This window comes from Caloenas nicobarica, chromosome 4 (genome assembly GCF_036013445.1).
Source record: "Caloenas nicobarica isolate bCalNic1 chromosome 4, bCalNic1.hap1, whole genome shotgun sequence".
Lineage (NCBI taxonomy): Eukaryota > Metazoa > Chordata > Aves > Columbiformes > Columbidae > Caloenas > Caloenas nicobarica.
Genome location: NC_088248.1, coordinates 63182535 through 63199970, shown reverse-complemented (window position 1 = coordinate 63199970; position 17436 = coordinate 63182535). Strand labels below are relative to the sequence as shown.

The 17436-nt window shown below is 37.0% G+C and overlaps 1 protein-coding gene across 1 annotated transcript in view; it reads right to left on the bottom strand.

The window, feature by feature from the left end:
* Nucleotides 1-936: 936 nt before the first annotated feature.
* PROM1 (prominin 1) overlaps nucleotides 937-17436 on the bottom strand; it is a 56290-nt gene continuing 39790 nt past the window's right edge. The window contains exons 13-27 of the mRNA XM_065633852.1: nucleotides 16255-16407; nucleotides 15348-15471; nucleotides 14821-14924; nucleotides 14310-14394; nucleotides 12783-12929; nucleotides 12458-12529; nucleotides 9733-9825; nucleotides 8554-8607; nucleotides 6997-7077; nucleotides 6842-6910; nucleotides 6219-6311; nucleotides 4605-4720; nucleotides 3456-3524; nucleotides 1402-1442; nucleotides 937-1187 (exon numbers count right to left, since the gene is read on the bottom strand). Coding sequence (XP_065489924.1) covers nucleotides 1424-1442; nucleotides 3456-3524; nucleotides 4605-4720; nucleotides 6219-6311; nucleotides 6842-6910; nucleotides 6997-7077; nucleotides 8554-8607; nucleotides 9733-9825; nucleotides 12458-12529; nucleotides 12783-12929; nucleotides 14310-14394; nucleotides 14821-14924; nucleotides 15348-15471; nucleotides 16255-16407 — 1279 coding nt within the window. The 3' untranslated portion in view covers nucleotides 937-1187; nucleotides 1402-1423. The remainder of the gene's footprint in view (nucleotides 1188-1401; nucleotides 1443-3455; nucleotides 3525-4604; nucleotides 4721-6218; nucleotides 6312-6841; nucleotides 6911-6996; nucleotides 7078-8553; nucleotides 8608-9732; nucleotides 9826-12457; nucleotides 12530-12782; nucleotides 12930-14309; nucleotides 14395-14820; nucleotides 14925-15347; nucleotides 15472-16254; nucleotides 16408-17436) is intronic.

Sequence of the window (17436 nt, the reverse complement as noted above, 5' to 3'; positions counted from 1 at the left end):
CAAAGGTAACAATACTGATATATGAATAGACACTATTTTAAATCAATATACCCAATTACTTCACCCGCCAAAATGTTTTATACTAGTAACACAGATACTTTTGGCCTTGTTGATGAATTCTGCTGTTAACTAATTCAGCAATGCAAGTGTATGCCTAAATTCAAGGCAATAACTCTAGCAGTACAAACACTAACTCCAATTGCTAAACACATTTGAATTTTAATATTAAAAATCATATTTTGCAATTACTTAGCAAAATAGTATTGCTGCCCCCTGAAAGAGCCACAACTTAACAGTGATATTCTTAAGGGCATTACAGAAGTGAGTGTGAATGATGAAAAGGGAGACACAGTATGTCAAGCATTCTAAAAATCACCAACATTTGATGTCTCTCATGCTCTTTTTGAGTACTACAGAACTCTAGAAAGCTTAGCTTTTTCACTATATTATATATCACACACACGCCCAACCCTCCCACCCACAGAATTTCAAACGAGCCTTCTCCAAAAAGTCTCTTTCAGGTTTCTACTGCAAAAACCACTAAATATTAAATAAATAAAAAAAAGGGAGAAAACAAAACTGCAACTGCAACTTTGCAGAGACACAAGGAGACACTGTGGATCCCATTACACTTCAAATTTAGTCTTAAGTGGTCATTCAAGAGCACCAAATAGCAACACTGATCATGCTGGTAATTTCATTTTGAAGAATATTATACAATATTAAAATCTTAACTAAACACGTATAAGTTTTAAGAAAAATGTATATACAAAAGTCTCTGTATATAAAATGTGTTTTTATGTAAACGTGTAAGTACTGTATTTAACAGAAATCAACAATTTAAGATAAGAACTTGACCAATTGTCAGAGGATTGCTAGGCAAAGGCTGTTAATCTAAATAATTTACATACTGTGATGTAAGGTAGAAAGCCCAGTGTAAAAAAAGTAAAAAACAAAACCCATTTTAATTCAAGCCTTGAACAGTGGTATTCAAGAGGCAGTGCCCTGATTGCAGAATATTCTGTACAGTAGTTTATGGTATAACATTCAATAGTACATTTGGGATTTACAGTATGGGTGACATAAAACGAGTGGCTCAGCATTTGTAAGATGAATGCAAATGCCAGTACACCTGGAAGAATGATGATATATTCCCACAGAAGAATCTTGAGCCTCATTTACATAGCCTAGAAATAATCACAAAAACAATTATGGAAAATTCGATGAAGACAGAATTATAATATAATTTAAGCAGAATGAAGGCATAGATTTTCATACGAACATCAATATGGTTCGATAATTTTTAAACCTTAAAGCAATCATGTTATAGAAAGCAGAGCAGCTTTCTTACAAATAAAGTAGTAATAGACCTAGAATTGACTTTAAAAGCTTACTACTTACCCCTTAATGTTTCCAGTATGTGTTACCACTGTTCCACAGAGCTATACGAGAAAAAAAAACCACAAATCAAACCCATCATTTTCTTTTGCCCACAAATGGAACAGAAACACCATGTTTAACTAAGGTGAGACAAGTTCAGTTGGCACAAACTGTTCTCAAGCTTTTACCCATTTAATCAAGAATTTTTCAAACGAGGAAATAGATTCATGGTCTTCTCCACCAGCCTTTCTGGTTATCTTTGTTTCACGATAGAAAGAAATGCTTGGATTACCTACTCAACACCACTCCTTTGAGAACTGAATCCAGCCTCCAATTTTGCTCTCACAAAAATGGTGGCTGCATTTGAGGTTATTTTTATCTTCAACACGTATATAAAACACTCATGTGAGACACCTGTACCAAACACACTTCATATAGTTCTCATAATATATTTACGTATCTTATATTTATAAAGAAAGATATTTGCATCTCTTTCCAGCAAAATAATCCAGCTGATTTCAAAGGACAAAAACCCCCCTATAGGACAGGTGTACAGAGACCTATTCAAAGTCCCATACCTCAAAGTGTCTCCCAAAAGAATTGTAGGAAATAAGAAAAAACAAGGATAGCATAAAAGCAAAGACCTTTCTGAAATGAAAATGCAAAACGAGACTTGCTATAGGAATCCCAGACTAAGAAATTCAAAGCATATATCTCATATAATTAGCAGTTTTTCAAATTACGTCAGCACATTAGAAGACAGCATTGCTTCAAACGGAATTCTTACATTTTATTACAGAAGCCCATTTTGAGTAACTTAAAATTTAGGAAAAAGAAGTTATGACTAAACTAGTTTATTATGTTAGTGATTTTTAGCATATTCAGGAACTACTCATGAATCACTGAAATATCACAGAAAACATGCTACAGATCTCAAGAGTATTAACATTCATGTTAAAGATTACAGATCAGAAGGAGACTTCTAAGATCTGAGCAATTATTAGTTGCCTCTAATGCAAAATATCAGAAGTCCTTACAGCTGAAAATCTTTAGATATACCAGTGGAGAGTACTTTTGAATTAAACACCTTGTAGATTAATTTAGGGAGTGCCCTTAAGCTGCAGAACAGACCATGACAATCGTGATCACAAACATCACTGAAAACATTTTTATATATAAATGATTCCACATTTCCCTCTGAAGGAAATAACATTTTGTCAGTAAATAATTATTGTAAAATACAGTTCTAATAAATAATAATATACAACTGATGGAGCAAGATTTCCCAACTTTGAGCTCTCTCAGTATCTACCCATTACTGAGAGAACAGCAACATCTTACTTCTCTGCCAATACTCAATCTATACTTTCAGTCATGAAGTTGCAAGTTGAGGCACAGTGAGCTTCAGATTTCTATTGTAAATTAGATCCATCCTTAAGCAACTCAGATATTTTGGAAATCCACATATTGAAGTTGTGGGACATCCTATGCAGAAAGTCTCACAACTAGCTATGGTTTTACAGCACAAAAGTTGTAGAGACAGGAAAGAACCCAGATCTCCTCCTTTTTCAATGTAACTTGAATTTTTTGTTTCGTGATATTACACTAGTTCTACCCAGGCAAAAAGGCTCATTTTCACTGTCCATATTTTCTGCACACCCTAGATCACCTGCCCTTTGCACAGGAAAAGCTCTTCTCACCATCTAAAAGATAAAACAACTCAGGAGTAAGAATCCATCCCACCCTATCACTTTCAACTGCTGTCAGAGTATTTTAATATGTTTATCAATTTAGGACCACCCACTGTGCTAGATAAATACTTCATTACCTGGATTTTAAAATCAAATTTAGGTAATTGCTTTGTTAAATTGTTGGAAATTACTACAATATCTGCTATTATGTAAAGAATATTTGAGAAATATAAATCATAAAGCATTTGCTATAGTGAGTAATCATGCAAAAAAACATACAGAATTAAGTGATTGACTTTAAAATGTGTAGAAAATTGGATAGGTGATTAATATAGTAGATTAAGTAAGCACACATGAAGGCATGCAGTTTCAGACTTGGTTTACCTTGTAAAAACAGGATTGTGTATACCATATAAATGCTCTTTATGATAACCATTATTACCATTTTCTGTACTGTAATAAAATAAATACACCAAGAAAGACCATGTTAACTATAAGATGCACTATGCACAGTATGGCTTCTACATGGATGATGGTATTATATGCAAAGATAAAGTGTGTCTGTACAACAGAAGATAACTTTTCCTTTCTAACATTCAGGAGTTATGGCACAATTATAATTTTTCAGTTTTAATGTTTTCATATTCTCCAAAAATTAGTGACTTATTTTGCTATTCTTATTGAATTGGATACTCTAATATAAAGTCTGGTGAAACAGATCATGTTACTTCTTTTGAAGTAAAAAGTTACATTAAAAATATAAACCCTCCCACCTGAATAAAATAATTTTAACAAATACCAGCAAAAATGTCTTACGTTTTCATGGGTATAGTTTTGACACCAAAAAACGCAGAAAAGGAGGAGTAATTAACTAGACACTAATAAGTGAGTAATTTTAGCTGTACATGCCTGTTTCTGTTCTCCCGACTTGTAAATGTGCAATGAAAAATGACCAGTGTGGAATTTGAGAAATGCAGTGCACAGGCTAACTGAGCAATGAGCAAAACGAAGAGCGGAAAACAGTAAAAACAAAAAAGTGATGGGAAAATACGTAAGAACAGTTATCATAAAGTAAAATGCCAAGTCCCTGAGACAGAGGAACTGCAATTGAAAAAGGAAAGACTGGTTAGGAATAACAAAGACAGTAAGAAAGCAAATAATTAATTCAAGGAGACTACAAAGCAGACATAATTCACCTTAACAGGTTACTCAGCAAAGCTAATCACTTGCACATTTGGAAGATACTTATATAAATGCTGTACATGAAGCTCTGAAGACCTCATTCTGAAATAAGTTTCTCAAAGTCAGAGCTGGCAATTTCTGCACAGAACTGTGGCAAGTCAAGGCAACCAAACCCACCTGCACAAAGCACTTTGCCAGTACCCACCCAAACCTGCAGTATATTTCACAAGAACATCCAGTTCTAATCTGACAGCATACAAGGTTTAAGGACTATAGCGCCTCTATGTGAGACACTAGAAAAAAACATTTCAACCCATTTGCCATACAGCTCACTTAGGAGTGTATACTTACTCATCATAGACATCCTCTGTATCCATTCTACGATAGTATTTGGAGAGTTTTACAGCAAAAATTATGGCAGGAATTAAAAATATTGAAGAGCCTCCCAAACCAAACCAGAAGGTATTCTGAAACAAAGCGAAATCCAGGGGGGGGGGAAAAAAAAAAAATCACAGAGAAAATTTATCAGAAAAGTACTGAATCCTTGATATTCTAAGCATTGTTACTGGAAGAACACAGTAGAAATTAGTGGCACGGGTCTTGTGGACTATCTGAGGTTCCCTATACTAGTGTGGAACGTGGCACGTTAAGCATTCTCCACTGTCACTGTGAACTAAAGTAAGAACACTGCTGTCTTACAAGTGGAACCAAACAAGAATGTGTCCAAAGTTGCTCAAAACTACACAGCCATAATGCACTAAGTTACCTTGGGCTAGAAAGTAATCTTGTGCCTCAGCACTAATTTACTAGCCACATTATTTCTTTTTCCTTTCTTGATATTTTAAAGTATTTGTCTTTTTCATGGTTCTTGTCAAAATCTGAGTTTCCAGCACTTTCTGAAGGTACTTTTTAACTTGTTAACTGCAGCCTCTTTGTGTAACTAATTCCATTATCATACAGTTGAACTGAGTGAGCACCAGATGTTAAAATGAGGATACTTCAAATTTGATTTGTATTGGCTGGAGGCATTTTGACTTAAGTGACTCAGCTAAGTTCTATCACCAGGAAAATCATGGTCCATCTCCCACCAGATGGTTAGTGGCTACCCAAAGGAGAACAGAAGCTCTGTAATGTATGAGATAATCGATGAGTACAACATAATTCTGGCAGGTTAGGAGGTTATCAAGGTTAGAGTGCTTTGACTCTGACTGATTACATGCATTTACTGTTGGATGATTAGGATCTGGCTAAAAGTGCCATAAAGCTAGATAACAGCTAGGAGGTGTTTTAGGTGGCTTCCAGGCACACGGTTTCTCATTCTGTTTTTAAGACATGCTGTCCTCTTTCCAAGCTCTTTTGGCAAGATGAAAAAGCCAGTATTTCCCTTATATTGCTACCACTTATGCTCAAAGTCTCCACTGTACAGGAATGAATCCAGATCTGTCTGCTGCAAGTCAAGTGATAAAACCTCATTCGGGTTTTCTAGATTCCAGGCAAGATACTTGAAACTTTTTCCTTGGTATTTCTCACTCACTTCCTGCCTCTGCCTCATCACCTTACATTAGAAATGGTTACACCTGAAACTTCAGATCTTTATGCTTTTCCACTTCAAGGTCGTTCAGACTCAATCAAACTGAAACCTGCCCTTCCTGGAATTTTTATTCCAGACTAGTAGTACTGTATTTACGTTGCAACTCGAGTTGGAAGAAATTTAGTAAGAACAGTTCATTTTACAGCATTCTTGCTAATAGAAGCCTAGGCTTAATGGGAACCTAAAACAAGTCCAGAGCTGGTTTGGCTTTGGACTTGATCCAGATCAGAGCATTTTTTCCTTGCATAACTTTGGATGTGATACTTTATTATCATACTTTAGAATAGTCTAGTCAGAGTAATTAAATGCAGATTTATGTTCAAAGAATTTCCCACTTGATGCCCCAATTTTGAGTAATAGAAAATATTTCTTACCACAGAATCAGTTACATAGCTGCATAAAAAAATATCTACTGCTGTATCTATCACATTGGCAATAGGCTTGCATGCTGCTACCTCCATGGCAATCTGAAAGACAGATTAAAAAAATACAGTTTGAAGTATCTAACAGAATAAAATCAGAATCCCAAAACCTGCTCAGAGTTACAGATACTCGCACCCTATCCAAATTCAAACTGAATTCCAGTGGGATATACTAGCAACTGAACATACACATCTTTATAACATCAGCTTATTTTCTCAAAGGCTGCAGCTGAAGAAAGAAAAAGAAAACAAGATGCTAATGACATCAATTTGAACTAAGCAGGGTCAAGCTCAGGGCAACATCAGCGCAAATACTAGATTTCAGGCTAGCCCTGGAAAAATGATACTATGTTATATTTGCATTTTATTCTAAACAACACAACTCACCATTTCTATTCTACTTCAAACACAGCAAAACTATTTATAGAAGACAAGCTTTCCCCTTCATAATAAGTACAAATATCTTACAAACGGAAACGATAATAATAATTACAACTTTGCTGGTATATTTTATTTAGCTTTTTAACTTTTTTTTTTTAAACGCAGCTTCTCTTGATTAAGCAAATGCATCTTACCGATTCCTTGACCCACTCAATGTATTGCTCAAAGTAGCCAACTATGGTATCCATGTACTTTTTTGTCTCCTAGGAACAGACAAGTGAACAAAAGTAAGTGAACCTCTATCTCCAGGACATCATAAATTAATGTACTTTAATCAAATAAAGCTTACCTGGACAATAACTAGAGAAGCGTTGTTATTTATGAGAAGCTGGGCAGCATTAACAGTGCTAATGACATTTTTCACCTTAACCTGGAGAGGAAGAGACAGAATTTAATATAAATAAACCCCTTTCAGGCTGTTTCAATGGCTCTGCAGCCATTGTCGGCAATGTATTCTTTTGATAAACCAGTGTCACTCTCCTGCCAAAACCTGAAAAAACATGCAATTCCAGACAGAACATGAGACTGTCTAAGGATTCATGATCATCTGACAAAATTCTCTCACTACTAAAAAAGGAGGGTATTGGTGGTTACAAACAGTATATTTTCCTGGAACCTGTGTAACTAATTTATACACTACATCAGCCTTCTCTTCCATTCTCTTTCCTTTCCTTAAGTGCAGAAATACTTTCATCAATGTATATATATATACAATACAGATGTACACAGGGCACAGGAAGAAAACAGTGGGCCATATACTATCACAACTGTTGATTACTGGAGTATGATTCTATACAGCTAGAATATGTTGCTAATCAATATCCAAAAGGAATGAGACACTTCTTCACTACATGTACAATCCCATGAAGTCTCTCAAAGAACACATAGAAAGGATAACATACATACAGCCTCAAACTGTAGAGATGTCTCCTAAATATACTTAAGGGTCAAACATCATCCTTTTTTTATCAACACCTTATTTCACGGCTTCTTACCTCCCCATTCAGGGTCAAATCACAGATTCTAAAAGAAACCTAGCTGGTCCGCTGCTGCGGATAGGTCAAAACTGAGGTCGGTGTGGCCCATCAAGCTATGGTGACTATGACCCTCAAGCACCAGCTGGTGTGGCTGGATTCTTGCTCCCAGAGCCAAGGCAGGCTGGTGGCCACAGAAAGCTCTGCTGCCAGAAAACTAAACATGCTGTCGCTTGCTCTCCCAAGCCCAGCAGAGCGTGAAGCAGCTGGTGTTGCTGCGGTGTGGGCACCAGCTGCCGCTGGGAGGGGACACGAGGTGCCCTGGGGAAGCCTCTACCTAAACCAGGCTCCCACAGCGAGGCTGGTGCTGCAGGAGCAGGAAGGTAATGAAAATAATGCCAAAGAAACAGGCCCTGGTGCAAGCTGGACATCGGACAAGAGGTGGTTAAAGATGTGAATCACAACACTCGCTTTTATCAGCTGTATTTTTGCTTTTTGTTTCTTGGTTGTTCCCCCTTCGAGTTTTGCATTCAAAGATTCTAGAAAAAGCAACTACAGTTTTAGGAACATGAATAACACAATATATGGAACTGTACTGAAGTCTGTTTTATCACACGGCAATTAAGTTTACAATTCGTACTTCAGAAAATATCCCAAACTTTTTTTTTTCCCCTCTGTAAGGAAGGGAAAGCTAAGGTAGAAAAAGCTGTGCAGAAGACAGATCTAAATTCCCGTTACTATCTCAATGCATCACTATCTCTTCCAGTAACGGAAGTGGTAGAAATAGAAAAAGCTGTACTGAAAATATGCGCCCCACATACGTGGCCAAAAAAAAAAAAAAAAAGTTCCTTTTGCGTGAAAGAAAAGCTTACCATAAGTTCAGATGACGTCCTCTTCAGTAACCTAATGCTCTGATTTAAAGTGCTCTATTAGAAAGGAGAGAAAAAAAAATTAGTCATTAACACAGGTAAGAGCCCACCTGTTTTAACATGATATGCATGCTTTGATCTTCTATAGATTATTTGGTTTTTAATACATCATATCACATTATGTATAGTAACAACAGTTGTATTAAAACTATTATATTGTGGTTTTAATGGTTGAATCAGTATCTCACCAACAACACTGAGTAGTTATGAATTGTGTACTGGAAGACTTCAGATTCAACTAAAGTTTGTAGCAATAAACTGAGTAAGATTTATTTGGAGGAAACAGGTAACAGTTAAAAATCAAGTGTTCAGAAAATTCTGTATTGTGCAATTTAAGAAGGGAAAAAGCACTTACCCTAGCTTTAACATATTTCTTGACAGTCAGTTTTGTAAAAAGGAAAAAAGAGATGAGGAGTTAATTAGGAAAGAACAGCATAGAATTAGAGTAGAACAGAAGCCCTTTTCTACCAGAGGGCTTTGACCGGGGCAGAAATACTGTATTCAGATGCCAGAATAAACTAGAAGTCTTCATGTCATGTAGAGGAAAAAGCAGCACCTAGCATACCTAGTATGTATGAGATGCATAGCTTGATACTATACAAATTAGTGCCTGGCAAAATCAGGCAGAAGAAGCCCTTTCACATCTTTCTTGGCATCAATAAAAAAGATTTTTCTTTGGCTCTAAATACCACTGTCAGGAGTTTCCAATTCCAATAGTGTTAGGTGATTGCTAACTCCAAAAAAATACAGTGTAAAAGTGATAGCTGCTTTTACTACTGAAGACAGATGGTAAGCAAAATAGAAAATGAGTGACTTAGGGTTAGACTTTATCCTAAAGTTTTCTCCTGCTTTCTCTTTTATTCATATATAATCACAAATAGATACAGAAAAAAAATGGGGAAGAAAAAGGTCATGATTTTAGACAGTGTTATAAAGTAATATTATAGTATTCTAAGTAGGAAAACTATTAAACATCTACTTTGACCAGATTACTCTTCAGTGACACAATGCAAATGCGATCTGTGCTTATATAAAAAGCAAAAGTCCAGCTTTCTAAACTGTATTTGAGAGTTAGATTCATATTTTCTACAAACATGTTTTAATATTGCTTTAATATTTTACCATAGCTTGCTCTAGCGGAACGACTTGCTGGTTATGAATCATTCGAATGCTGTTTGCGTGTCCTTTTAAGGCATTTTCCAGTGCTCCTTTTGGCTGCAAAAAAAGCAATTATGCAGTATTGTTCAGTAGTCTCCAAGCTTTCCAACAAAGCAAAAAACAATGTAGTTGCACATTATGATCATCCACTGCAGAACAGCTGATGCTAACAACGGGATATGGCAAATTGTATTCCTCGACACAAGTAGGGGAAAAAAAATCACCATATTAATAATTCAAACCTCAGCACAAAACAGATACATTATACTGCTTTTCTGGCTATAACATTAGCAGTGCAGATTTAACTGAAGAGAATTTTCACATGGTGCACTAAGTCATTTTAAACACAGAAGAACGAGCACGTCCCCCTCTCACTTGCCACAAGCCAGACCTCATTGCAAGAAGCCCGCAGCACGGCATCCCAGCTGGGACGAGCATTTCCCAGGCACGGGTACTTGGGGTTTTATTGGGCACTGTGGAGATCACCCTGAGGCACTCTCTACTTTCTGAGGAGCACAGAAGTTTAAGTATTTTCAGCCAATAATCTGAAAGGGTGCCTGTGAAGAGTGTTTTTAATTGCTGTGGCTCCTGCCTTTCAGTCAGAAGACAATTTGTGCCCTGATTTTCAGGTCCGAATGTCTGCCTGACTCTCACACTCATGGCAAAACATTGTAAAATTTGACTTTGCTCTCAGAAATAAATTTCTTTTCCATTTCCTTTTGGTGGCAAAACCACTTGGCTCCCTGCATACTCACTGAATACGGAGTGAATACAGACTGCTAATTCTGTTTTGGAAGTGGAACGATGGCAGACCTAAGTGCTGAGAGACGCATTTGCCTCCTGCATAGTGTTCATGGAAGCGCTCGGCTCTGTCACCAGCAGCTTCAGGATCCGTCCTCTGCTGAACTGAATCCACTTACCTAATAACACCCCCCTCCATACCTTGCCCCCTTGGTTTCTCACAAGTTTTATTCCATTTGCTCCCTCAATGTGTTCAATTTTGTGTAAGGTGTCAGAAAATGCAAACTATATACCTGAAGTTAATTGATTCCAAAAGTTTTAGGTTTTTGGGTTTGTTTGTTTTTTTGGTTTTTTGTTGTGTGTTTTTTTTTTTTTTTTAAAGTTCACAAGAACAATGAATTAAGAGTTATCACCAAAGTAGGATTATAAAATATCGTTAGAAACAATCTAACTTTTGTAATACATCACATTGTTGTGGGTGTTTGTTTGTCATTTCATAGATTACACTAATGGCATTACAGGGAAGAAATAAAAACATACCCTACTGTAACAGCGAACACATTTAGTATTATATCTTTGTTTGTCTTTTATATAAAGAAATTACTCTGCCTGCTCTATTTTAAATTCTAATGCTTTCTTTAGATTCTATTATAAAAAATAATGAAAAAAAATCTACCAGCATAATACATTTTCCTTTATGGAGCTATATAGAATATACCTTTAAAGAGACATCTTGGAGGCAATTCTATGTAAGATACAATATATTTGAAGAACCTCAGCTTCCCAAAGCAACAGCAAAATCTCCTCACCCATATAACCTTCAACATGGCACAGTAAAAAGTGAAAATGGAAGTAAAGTGTGGCTGAAGCTACTGATATCTGCCCAAGTCAGCAGACAACTTATATGAGTAAATAAACAGGCAACATGCAGCTCTCAGTGCTTGGAGAAGATGCTAACTTCAACACAAAAACCACGAGCAGTCTAACCCTGACAGGAGTGCATGTGTGGCCGAAAAAAAATATAATACAACAGATGTGATTAAATTATGCAAAAAGCTGGAGTAAACACACCAGGAGCCTCTACTGGTGCCATCCTGTCCCTGGAGGAGGGATGGATATTTGATAAATTCCAGTCAGCACGGTCTCAGTCTGCTGTCTGTGTCCCTTAGTGATCCGAGCAACTGTACTACGTGTGCAGCACAACTCTGCCTCCCACATCACAATGCAGGAATCTGTCTTGGGCTGGTGTCCAACCTATGACTCTTATTTTGAAAAATAATTAGAAAGTGACCTTGACATGCATACAAACATATCAACTGAATATTCACTATCTGTTAATACAGCTGTGTCATTCTGCAGATTCATTTGCAGGCAATGTTGTAGCTATACCCTCTGACCATTGTCCATGTGTCTGCATTCAAAAAGCCCTTCAGAGTAGCTGGGATCTCTTGTGCATTCTCCCTCCATAATGGAGCTCCAGTTTTCATTAGAGCCCTTATTAGCTGCCACAGTATTAATTTTATTGCTAATTGCAAAATCTTCTGCTCACCAATTGAAAGAAAATTAATTCAAATCATCTTTTCCATCATGACCTAACCAATTCTTCCTCCAACTGAGACCCTAAAATGTAGACAGGACCACGGAAAATACTCAAACGGAGTATTCCCCTCATTTCTTAAGCAAACAGTGGAATTTAAGAAATTACACTTCCAAAGCAGAAACAATACAACAGCATACAAAAATCAATCATTAGTAATATTTAAAATACAGCTCATATGCAAGGTTGGTCTTTAAAGCTTTTCCTTATGTAGCAATGCATCATGTATGTAAGTGTCTGAAGCTCAACAGTTCTCCCACAGGAAGTCGAAACACTTGGCTACATATTTATACTTATATACTGTACAAAGGATAAATTTTATATATTATTGTATTAGTGAATTAAACTTACCAGCTGGTCTGCTCTTGCTTCTAAGTCATTAGCAAATGACAGAAGATCAACCTTGGTAACACTTTTATTGATCTGAAACAAGATGTGAACAGTAGGGAAAGAGAATATGTTGTTGCATACTTAACCATACCACCTACTTTGTCTACCATTTATATCTTTAAATGTTTATTGACTTGAACTTCTGAAGTGCTTTTACCCTAAGTTTTGTGATTCTTCAAAACACATCCTTTCACATAAAAGCAGATCTTTTTGTTTTTCCCATTGTTAGAGAAACACTTCATTGTATGTTTCTCTCAGTTGTGTCTCTAGTTTACTACAGTCTCACCTCTGTCAAATATGCTGCAAAGTTTATCCCTTCTATTCCTGAAGAGCTGAAATTCAGAAGATTCTCCTTCCCAATTTCATCCAGCAGAATGATTTTGCTGAGGTTTATCTGAATATGTTCAATTTTCAGTGCTACATCTTCTGTATACTGAAAGGGAAACAAAATACAGCACAGAAGTAGTTTGCAGCCAGTGCATATTCCTCTACAGCCCTCCTCTCTCTACAAAGCACTGTGCTTTTGCTGACTGAACACTTCCATGAAGAAGCACACATTGACTTTTGCTTATATCAGTTTAATTCAATTAACTTGCATAGAATCCACCAGGTAATGTTCTTCCCTTCCCTGCAGCATCCACACAGTCCAGCCATGCCATGTTCTAACCCACATCTTTCACATCAATGAATTACTTGTCTGCCATTATGTTTTAAGCAGGCTTCTCTGAATAGGTGTTAGTCCCTCCTAAGAGCAGACTAAGATAAAATAGAATTGTCTTCCCCCTCCAGGAAATGTTAACCTTAAAAATTTTAAGTTCTACCTCTGGCTCTAATCAAGAAAACCTAGAGAATTCAGCATCTCAGCTGTGGCCAGGACAGACGCTGGCTGCTGTAGTGCAGTGTCTGGGTAGTGTAGTGTAGTTGCTGTATTGGTCACGGGACTGGATAAGGCTTCTCTAAATATGTTTAGCGGTGACTAAAGATGACTCACTTATTGTTTCCTGAAGTCTTGCACTTGCTCCCAAATCTAAAATGTTACATGTCCTGCACAGGCCATAGAGCAACAGATGAGGAATCTGGAAACCTGGTTTCCTTCCCAGCCTCCACCATTAGTCTGTTGTGGAAACTCAAAATAATTTTCCCTCTTAATGAATCTCCCCTGTTCATTTTAATTGTATATGATTTGGGGCAGGGACTGTATTTATTAAGTGTCAGTACAGTGCCTGGCAGAACAGAACAAGGGTCCCCTAGGAGTTGCTGTAATGAAGATCAGTATTATAGGGAACACCAAAATTAGAACAGTCATGTAATGACAGTGCAGTCATGTATTACAGCTTAACTGAAAAGACTTCCAACCCCTTTCTACTGAAATCAGAACCACTCTTAGGAGCTCAGCACACTGTATCCTGGATCAACATAAATCTGACCAGAATCAGTAGAAAACACACCAGGAAAGGCATTTATATAAAGAACGAGACTCTCAAACACTGCAGGCAACCTTTCGAAGATGCTAGACTTGAACCTTCTATGCAATTTCAAAATTAAAAACAACATTATCATCACCCATTAAAAAAAAAAAAAAATCAGAAAACTTTCCATGCCCACTGAGACCAATAAAGAATATCTTAATTCTAGATTTCTTTCTTTCAAATTAGTTTGGACAGTTCTTGCCACTTTTCAGGAGGTGCTGTATATATATAAAAAAAAAAAACACCACACCATAAAACCCAGACATGCTACACTATGTTGAAGTGCAAGCACCTCTCCAGTCTTCAAAAACAATCATGAACTCACTCATAATTTCTTTACTTACCATACTTATATTTAAAAATTCATCGATATTGAACAGGTGTTCTAGGTGAAGAGAAGTATAAATTCCTTTGTTTTCCTTGCAATCACTATAAAAATCAAAATATGTACATCAGCCTAAAAGCCACCCCAAGGATCAAGTGTTAAAAGAATGAGAGAATGATTAAAAATGTTTTCATATTCTAAGAAAAGTAGCTCTTTAAAAAAAGAGTTCTGGATATATTTTTTGAAGCTTAGTCTATAAGAAAGCAAGTAGTTAACAATTTCTCCTGGTCTCAAAGACGCAAAATATTTTTTCAAAGAGCTCAAGTAGTATCTTTATACAATGTTACTCTAAGACTACCTCTAATAACTCATCTATAGGAGAAAACTGCTTTTGCTAGTAATTCACCAGAAAATCAGAATGTCTTCTGAAACACGTGTGATTTCTGCATGTGCTTGAAATATGAAGCATGGAAGATACCACAAAAACAATATGTACAAATTAAAATTATGGTCAAGATCTAGTTCAATACCTGTACACTTTTTCAAAAGTCAAATTAATATCCGGATTTTTAAACAGAACGCCAGAAAGATAGTTTTTCCAGTGCTGATTTAGTAAGTAGGGAGTATCCAAAATCTAGAAGACAAAATTCAGTAATGTTATTATAATTCCAAGTTTTCAATTAATGAATTTATTCATATGCAATCATTTGACACATAGCCACATTTAAGCTTACCACCCACTAATGCACATACAAGCAAAACAGTGAATTCAACCTCTCTGGTGCAGAAAGTGAATATTAAAGCTCCACGTCACCAAGAAACGCTGAATCACAGAAAGTTTTATCTCCCAAGGAAGACAGGCATGCAGTATTTACTCTCCAAAGCAACTTGAGCCAAGAAAGGATGAATGGTTCTATTCAGCGTGTAAGGGGAAAGTAAAACCGGATCCAAACTCACTTGAAGTGTCACATAATAACTAATATGCCATACCTAACCGACAAGACCATCGGGACTCATGGGGATTTTATTAATTGTTTAATAACTTGAATAACTTCACCTTGAATAAAGTTTTATCTTCAAAGGGCTCACAGACCAGTTTTTCTACATTTCCGCCAGTGACAAAAGTGAGCACCACTACAATCATCAGCACCCAGGAGAAAAGAAAACTGAATCCAACACCACTGAAAAAGAAATAAGATGAGTAAGGTTTTGCTTTTTAAGATCGAAATATGTATACTTTGGGCAACAGTGAAGCCAACAGTTAGCGGCTGTAACAGAGATAAGAAAACTGGCCCTCTGAAACATCTTATACATTTCAGCCCTCTAAAGTTGTCAGCTAAAGTGCATCTAAAATGCTCACATTCGCGTTGGGCATGAAAACTCTTTTAAGAGTTACGTTTAAGAGCCACAAAAGCATACAATTTTCTTGTTTAGATTCAACCCTCTAGCCTTGTGCTCTGAAAAGAGTTTTAGACAGACTTCAGATACAATCTTCTCTTGCACCCAACATTAAACCGCTACTGGGAATTTTCAAGATCAACCCCAAACCCTCTAAAGTGCTCTCAGAAAGTCAAGTGTTTCTTGTTTCCCCTCATGGCTTTTTTTTTTTCTCCCTTTTGGGCAAGTGCTCAAGTGGACTAAAAAGCTATGAATTCCCTTTATATTTTCAATCATCCATTCCCAGTTTTTGCAGTTTACAAATGGGCTTAAATAGAAATTCATTAGCTACAGCACTCGCCTTAAAACTGTAGATTCAGAGGCTGTATCCTTCAGCTATGATCCTCGGTGAAAGAATAACCCCAGATCCCCTGGTCCCTCAGTGGAAGTACGCAAGATTTTTTTTTTCAGCATATATACATAGTTAACAAAACAAATTCTTTTTATACACGTCCTTTGAAAAAATCAGTAAAAGCAAGCTTCTACAGGTATCTTTATTTTATTTTTCACCAATAAGTGAAACTTACGCCATAAGAAAGTTTCCTCCAGTGTTGGAGATACAGCCTCTGGTTGTTGGAGAAGCATGTTTATCATAACCACAGGTGCCACATAGCAGTCCAAGATAGTAAAAGACCAGGATCAGGACTAACATGCAGCACAGAATGAGACAACCCAGCCATCTAAGGAATAAAAGCCAACGTGCTTGGTTATTAGCATGCAAAGAACACACCAGAGACCAGCAGAATCCATCAGGCAATAACACATTCTCAACTGGCCCACTCCTGACAAATGTTAGCAATGAAAAAATGCTTTTCCTACACTAACACGTATTTTGGGCCAGAACATAATTGCTGTTGGGTCATAGACAGCTGCTGCTGAAGGGCTGGGGAACAAACATCACAGAAACAAGGTGTTCCCAGCTCACTGCAGGTGAACTCTACCAGGTAAAGAGTTAAAATGCTCCAAGTGGAGCAAACAATGACTCAGAGGAGACTGATGCTCAAACAGTAATTTATCCAAGAAGCAAGAGAGAAATTTATGAATGTGGACTGGCCACTGGTCATATAGTACATAATTGCTCTTATTGGAAGGCTTACTACTCTTTGCAAACAGTGTGTTAGGCTTGTAATTGTACATAACTATTTAATGCTATTAAAATCTAGGCTTTGTGCGTCTGTGCTGGAATGCTTTCAATGTATGGAACAGTTAACGGACCTTGATCAGGAGAAAGATCTTGGACAGGAATTCAATTTTCATTTTTATTAAATAAATCACATAGCAGTTCTATTTCACAGAATCACAGAATGTTAGGGATTGGAAGAGACCTCGAAAGATCATCTAGTCCAGTCCCCCTGCCGGAGCAGGAACACCTAGATGAGGTTACACAGGAAGGCGTCCAGGCGGGTTTTGAATGTCTCCAGAGAAGGAGACTCCACAACCTCCCTGGGCAGCCTGTTCCAGTGTTCTGTCACTCTCGCTGTGAAGAAGCTTCTTCTCATATTTAAGTGGAACCTCTTGTGTTCCAGCTTGAACCCATTACCCCTTGTCCTATTGTTGGTTGTCACTGAGAAGAGCCTGGCTCCATCCTCATGACACTCACCCTTTACATATTTATAAACATGAATGAGGTCACCCCTCAGTCTCCTCTTCTCCAAGCTAAAGAGACCCAGCTCCCTCAGCCTTTCCTCATAAGGGAGATGCTCCACTCC